Below are 7548 nucleotides of genomic sequence, written 5' to 3'. Positions count from 1 at the left end.
TCCTAGACGTTAAAGGTGCCGCTGTATTCCAGCAGCTTGCTTTGAAATAGGACTGCCATATAAGTTCATCTTTACCTTCTGACAACTGACAGCAAACATTAAAAGAAAAAAAAAAGGTGTGTGTTTGTGTGTGTGTATGTATGTGTGTGCACAGGCGCAAGTGTTTTCCTATTTAGCCCAGAGTGGCCTAGAACTTCTTGAATTCAAATGAAAGTTGGGGTAACAGCTATGACCCATCGTGCCTGGGTGGCATTGTTTATTTTTCCACCCATCAGATATTTGTTTTCCCCATGTTCAGTCTTAATAATGACTAATGAAAAGACTCACCTATTTTCTCATAGACACAGTGGCACATAGATGTGGATACGTACATATATGTATATATGTACATATGTGGATGATATATGTGCATGTCTTGTATATAATATGTGCTTCTATAGAATAAAATAACCTCACTTCAATAGCTTCATTGATGTTGTAAGCAGAGATATCAATGTTTTATTCAATTACAAATTGAAGTCTTAAAAGGATTAGTCATGTCTTTCATAAATTCATGTATTTATACATTGAAGTTTATTTGGACGAATTAAGATTATCTTTTCACAATTTCTCAGAATCTGGCTTAATTCATAAGTTATATTAAACTTTGGGATAAGATCTAAGTAGGTCCCAGCTTCTGTCACAGGATATTAGTTTGGCCATTTTTATTTACTCGATGCAGAGTCTCAAGAGGCAGGGCTGACACGGAAAGGAAAAGCAATGAGTAATATTGTGGGCAGATATCGATGATGTGAGTCTTCCATCTTGCTGTGAAGTGCTTTCAATGGCCGTTTTATTTCTCTTTAAAGGTTTCAGTCTACAGGAAAGCTAACCGGACACCTGGGTCCTGTTATGTGCCTTACGGTAGACCAGATCTCCAATGGACAGGACCTCATCATCACTGGCTCAAAAGACCACTACATCAAAGTGCGTATGAGTGGAGCTTGAATTACATTTTCTTGAATGATAGGTTCAAAGTATTTACGAATCTAAGCCCTGTCCCATTCTCTCTTTTTTCTCCTTGTGAGAGTAATTGGGTTTTTGCTTTGCAGGAGAGCAGGTGGGAATTATTTACTGGATCATGGGTAATTTGCCATGATCTCCAATGATTATTAGTATTTAGCTTAGTTACTCCCCCCACCCTCCAGGAAGTATTAGCTGTCAGTTGCTCCTTGGGGAGGGGAGGAGTCTCAGGAATGCTTCCAGATAACCCTTGACTAGTGCTGAGAGGCCCCAGGCTTCAGAAGGTATTTTGCAGATAACCAGAGCTGCTGTGAGTTCCTGAGCTCATTGGCCAGGTCAGGTCTGGAAGACAGTGTTTCACAGCCCTCCGCATCCTCTGCCTCTTTCTTTCTGTCCCCATCTTCTGTAATGTTCCTTGAGCATTGTAGGTGTGACCTAGAAGTCCTTCTTAGGGCTGACATCACTCAGCAGTGACTTTTTCTCAACACTTTGCAGGGTCACTTTCTCTTAACCTGTCTTCTGTCCCCTGATTTTAGCCTTTGCTTCTCTTGCTTTTGTAATCTTTTCTTTTATTTATACTTACGGATTTGATTGTTTTTGTTTTGAGAAAGGGTCTTAGGTAGTTTGGGCTGGCCTGGAACTCTCTCTGTGGTCAAAATGACTTTGGATATCTAATCTTCCTGCATCTAGCTCTGAAGTGTAAGGATTATACGTGGATACCATCGCACCCAGGGTCCTAGCTTACTTCTATCTTGTGTGATAAACACTGACCAAAACCTACTTGGAGAAAAAAGTTTATTTCATTATGGTTATAGTCAAACATTAAGGGAATACCTGGAGGTAGGAACTGAAGTAGAGACCACAGAGGAATGCTGCTCACGGGCTTTCTCCAATGCTCATTTTTAGCTAATTTTCTTATACCGTTAGCTTCTTATACCTTTCTTATACGTCCATAGGCTCACCCGCCAATGGATGGTACCACTCAGAATGGTCTCATTCATGTAAATCATGGAAATGATACACAGACATGCCCATAGGCTGATCTTATGGAGACGATTCCTCAACTGATGTTCCTTCTTCACAGACGTGTCAAATTGGCAACCGAGATTAGTCATTACACCCGATTTTATTCCATTCTAGAGACTGACAGTGGGCTTCATGCAGTCTAGTCAAGAGCTGAACCCACTGTGCTCTATCCTGTCCACATTGACCAATTTTGATAGAATTCAATCATTGGTTGTCTTTTTCAGCCGTGCAAAAGTGAAAAGGTTTGGAGGGTAGCTTTGGGAAGACGGAGAAGGAATCTGGAATTGACAACCTAGTAATTCTAACTGAATATCGTGATTTGTTGATTTCCATCTCAAACGCATCCATGCATTCAGTTTTGAGTGTCTCATTTGTTTATTCAGACATGAAAAAAAATCTAATTGCTTTTCTTGAAGTTTACAGAAGATGTGATATGCAAACAAGGTCTGTGAAACAGGGCTGAGGGGTATTCCACAGAGTCCTCCAGTTAGCAGATCCTTTCAGTGCACATCTGTGTGGTTGGAAATAAGCAATTGGAGGCATTTACCTAAAAACCGAATGGGATGACTCCTTTCTGGTTCTCTCCTGTAGATGTTCGATGTGACTGAAGGGGCTCTTGGAACTGTAAGTCCCACCCACAACTTCGAGCCTCCTCATTATGATGGGATAGAAGCACTGGCCATTCAAGGCGATAACCTATTCAGTGGGTCCAGAGATAATGGAATCAAGAAATGGGACTTAGCTCAGAAAGGTCTTCTTCAGGTAATTCAGAAACTCCACTATGTGTGAAGTGAATATTTTGACACCACACAGGAGTCTGTCCAGTAGGTTGTTGTTGGTGGTGATGGTGATGGTGATGGTGTGTGTGTGTGGGGGGGGGTTCTATTTAGATTATCATTGTTTAATCTGAGAATTCTCTTAAAGATTATTTTTAATTTTAAAAAATAATCTTATAATCTTTATTATAAAAATAACTTGCAAATAAATTTAAACATCATACACCAAATTTGAGTAGACCCAAAGTCTAAACAACGGAGTGGTCTTCTATAGGGTTATAGACTAGGCGTTTGGAATGGAAGCTGTGGAGCCTCAACTTTCAATATCAAATGTATTTTACATTCGTTCTCCTCAGAGTTTTAACTGGGGGAAGGTAAGCATTCTACTGATACTTGTTAGGATGAAGCAGAACTTCTGTGGAGATCTGTTTATTAAATACAGCCACCCTGAGGTGGGACAGTTGTAGCTGTTCATTGTTTTTAAACGTACCTATCTCCCAAGCAGTGCAACCGTTATCTGCAGTGGAGCCTCCTCAGTTGTGGGAGCATTTTCTCAAGCCCACAGGGCAGTGCTTCCGTACACAACAGCGGGGCTGCGCTGTATCAGTAAACTGACGGTTGTCTTTCAGTACGTGCTCCAAAGGGACAAAAGTTAGTGAACAGGGAAAGTTGTTTATAATTCTTTGCATCTGTCTGTTGCTCCATGGATATATTTGGAGGGATTACAAGTGCTACCCCTTTAGTTGTTCTCAACCTGAAGACAGAATGAACCCGTAGCATGAATATTAATAGAAAACACTGGGCAACAGGTGTATACACCATGTTAGGATGCTTTCATAGACATATATTCATTTATTCATGATTGCGATTTTATATTGTGAATATAAATGTTTACACACAAAATCTAGTCATAATATTACCTAATAATTTTTTTTCTGCTCATCATGACATATATAGTTAAATTCCCATTTTCCTTAGGCTTCCATATTCAGCAAAGCGTCGGAGTGATTTCATGACGTGGTTCTTTTAATCCATATACCAGTTTGTAGTTTACAAACTTGTTTTATTATGTGTGTTTTGGGTAGAAAAGAGGAGAAAAATTTCCTGTGTTATCTGAGTCTTTTAGATTCAATAGATTCCTAACCAAGCAACTTGTAGATTTATTGCTTATAGCATTGAATGTATAGAAATGGACTTGGATAACTTTAAGGACGTTCTGTATTCCTCATACTGAGTTTTACCACTAAAAACGCCATAACCAACGTTGGTTTCTGAAGTTCCTCTTCAGTTCTGCTTTCTCTCTTCTCTTCAGCAAGTCCCAAATGCACACAAAGACTGGGTGTGTGCCCTGGGCCTGGTGCCAGGCCATCCGGTTTTGCTGAGTGGCTGCAGAGGCGGCATTCTGAAACTCTGGAATGTGGACACTTTTGTGCCCGTTGGAGAGATGAGAGGTCATGACAGTCCCATCAATGCCATTTGTGTTAACTCCACCCATGTCTTTACTGCTGCTGAGTAAGTGTCCTCCTGTGGGTCTGCTCTGGGTGGGTTGCTAGTACTCAGACTTCAATACTGCAGGCCATAAGTACTCACCAGCACTGAGCACAACAGATCCCTCTCTCAGTGCAGGCATCCTGGCAACTGGTGACTGGTGACTGATTTATCTTTTTCTATTTATTTTTGATATGATCTTGTTGTTCAAGTCCAGGGTGGCTTAGAACTCATAGTCCTTCTGTTTTAGCTACCCAAGAGATGGGATTGTCGTGGTGTGCCATCACGCCTGGATCCTAAATTATGATTTTGAATCTCTACGATGAGCCTTGAGACTGGGCTGACCAGAATGTTAGGCTGTTTCAGTATTAGTACATATTACCGGGTCTACTGTCAGATCTTTTTTTGGTGACTTAGGGTGGGCCCCACCTGCTCAGAAGAGAAGGGGAGGGGGAAAATGGGGAAGGATTGTGGGAGGGGGTGACTGGGAGGTGGCCAATGAGTGGGATATAAAGTGAATAAGTTAAAAAAAATTAAAGTTAAAAAAAGAAAAAAAGGATTCATTAATGACTAATTTTGATTTTTTTTGTCTTCAGAAAAGCAACCTATTTGCTATTATTTATATTTAGAACAAATTATTTTTAACAATCTTTGTGCTTCTTTCTCCATTTAATATGTAAGAATATGGTGGTAACATCTGTTTGCTGTCTCCTCTGAATAGCTGGATTGACGAATTCAGTTCTTGCTTGTCTGATTAATCACAATGAATCTCCTGTGTGCTGGGTCTTAGACTAGACTGTGAGGAAGGGAGCAGAGAGCAGGGCGGACACAAACTCTACCTTCTCTTCTAGCCAGAAGTGGAAGAAAATAGGTGAAAAAATGCACCAGTGACATCAGAGCAGGGGCGGGGTCACAGATCACGTGATTTGGAGTGGGCGGCGTCTGTCTGTGCCACGTGGTGTAGAAAGTTGTAGGCGGGAAGCATTCTATCAATGTTTGCTTTTTACTTGCATTCATTAAAGACCTCTTTAAAAAAGTTTCCCTGAGTACTTCTGAGATCTATTTCTTGGCATTTCTGCCTCCGTTCATATGTCCATTTTAATTTTGTTTTGTAGTGATCGAACCGTGAGAATCTGGAAGGCCCACAACTTGCAAGATGGTCAACTCTCTGACACCGGCGATCTGGGGGAGGATATTGCCAGTAATTAACATGGCTGGGCAGAAGCAGAAGCCGACACTGTGACGACGCTCCGTGTTCTTTATTAAAAACGATGTCCCGCACTTATTACTAGTGGAATCAACTGGAAACATATCTCAATCCATGGCTAGATAATGTGTATCCTAATAAAATTGTTCTGCTTGTATATGAAATATTAATATCTACCAACACATAGACTTCCTAAAATCGATATATTGCTTGAATCACACTTTTACTGTGGCTGAATTTTTTGTGCCTAGTTATAAAAAAGACACTTCGAATTATTTGAGTTATAAATAGCTTTTGTGACAGGAGCATACCCAGAATAAAACACGCCTACCTGTTAACTCGTTCAAATAATGTGGTCATAACTTACACATTTAAGCGTATATTGGAATTGTTAACTCAAATTGTAGTCAAAAAAAAAAAATCAGGAATTTTGTCCGTGTATAAGGGGTTCTAAGTTTCAAAGCTTGTTCAGTGTGATGGAATAACAAGATGAATTATTGGTGATTTTTCATAATCGATGTGGTCTACTAAGAAAGATAACAATTTGTGCTAAAATGCCCATGTTTACCTGTATTGACCAAAGCTTTCAGTTGTTCTTCATTCTGTGCTCAGGATTGAAATGCTGCGTAGACGTTGTGTTGTTAGTGCTGGGCACGGATTCTGGGACGGTGAGCTGTTGATTTCCTAACAGAAAGATATTTTGATCTATTTTCCTATGGAATTGTTTCTATTATTATCTTTTAATTTCTTTTTTTATTTAATAGTAATAGCTCCTTTCTCCTTCCTCTGATTTTTATATGCTGCTAAATATATTTTAAATATACTGTGTTTGCACACACTGGTAGCTATGTGTTTGCACACATTGGTAGACTGTTATCATTTGTGGTGGGAACCCATGTAAATAAGTAGACTGTAAAGAGAGACTATCTTGCATTATGACTGTATGAATTTCTAAGTGCTGTTTGATTGGGTTTTGTTACAGGATGTATAATTTATCTGTCTACTCAGAATATTAATTTGTAAATTCTGCAAGGTTAATTTTATGTAATGGTATAACTTTTGAAATTATTGTCTTATGTTATTTGTTTTTTTTTTTTTTTTGCCCTGAAAATATTTGTTTGTAAATGAAAGTTTAGCTAGTGCTTAAATAAACATGTGCTATGAATTGTTTCTATTATACTAGTCTTTTTCTAATTGTAAGAAAATTCCAGTATTGGCAAATCTCTTTTTGTCTGTGCGTGATGTGAGGAAAGATTAGCTAACCGTTCTTTTCTTTGCTCATGGGACATGAAATAGTTTTTGAAAAGCTCCAGGTGTCACCTCACCTTGATGAACTGTGGAAACACTAGTTAAGCCAATTGATGTAATTTAGGGATTGAAACATAGAAAATAATACAAAAAATGATCGTGATAAATATGAGGATAGTGACCACTCATCCCTGCCGAGAAGGCCAGCGACAGAGACGGGATGGCAAAGCAGCAGAGGCTGCGGAGGAAGCTTCCAGGGGCCAACCTCTGTGCTGTAATTTTATTTTATTTTATTTTATTTTATTTTATTTTATTTTTTTACTTAGGTCCCCAATAGAACCTGTTTGTTGTATGTTGAGCTTTACGTCTGTTTCTCTATCTTCCTTTATGCAGATGCTTGCTGTAGGGACCATATGTAGGGAAAACATTTTTTTTTTATATTAAGGGACATATTTTTCCTTAATTTGAAAAATTCCCTGAATATTTCCCAGCCTGAGAGCCTAACCACCGAGCCCTTGTTCCAGTCTCTGCTGTTCTTGTTTTCTACGCCTTTTGGGAAAAAAAAAAAAAAAAAAAAAAAAGAAAGAAAGAAAGAAAGAAAATGGTTGTTACCCAAGGACCTCACCAAAGCAGGCTAGGCATCAACAAGATACAAATCAAAACTGCAGTGAGAGGCCCTAAATGAATCTATCTGATGGTGTTAGTGGGGGCCATGACCATTTCCCAGGGAAGTGGTTACAAAAGGCAGATGTTGCTATCCACATGCAAGCTGTGGGTGTCTTATCTAGTGGACAAAGCTAC

General features: G+C 39.3%; 1 protein-coding gene across 39 annotated transcripts in view; it reads left to right on the top strand.

Moving 5' to 3' along the window:
- Kif21a (kinesin family member 21A) overlaps positions 1-6676 on the top strand; it is a 117108-nt gene extending 110432 nt beyond the window's left edge. For 38 of the 39 annotated variants that reach the window (XM_017316478.2, XM_006520495.4, XM_017316445.2 and 35 more), the window contains 4 exons: positions 849-966; positions 2620-2790; positions 4117-4316; positions 5408-6676. In XM_017316478.2, the coding sequence (XP_017171967.1) occupies positions 849-966; positions 2620-2790; positions 4117-4316; positions 5408-5501 (583 nt within the window). In that variant the 3' untranslated portion in view covers positions 5502-6676. The remainder of the gene's footprint in view (positions 1-848; positions 967-2619; positions 2791-4116; positions 4317-5407) is intronic. The other variant, XR_001781495.2, reaches the window with a different exon arrangement.
- Positions 6677-7548: the final 872 nt, after the last annotated feature.

This window comes from Mus musculus, chromosome 15 (genome assembly GCF_000001635.26).
Source record: "Mus musculus strain C57BL/6J chromosome 15, GRCm38.p6 C57BL/6J".
NCBI classification, from domain to species: domain Eukaryota; kingdom Metazoa; phylum Chordata; class Mammalia; order Rodentia; family Muridae; genus Mus; species Mus musculus.
The sequence above is the reverse complement of the archived record's forward strand: the minus strand, read 5'-3'. Positions and strand labels throughout refer to the sequence as shown.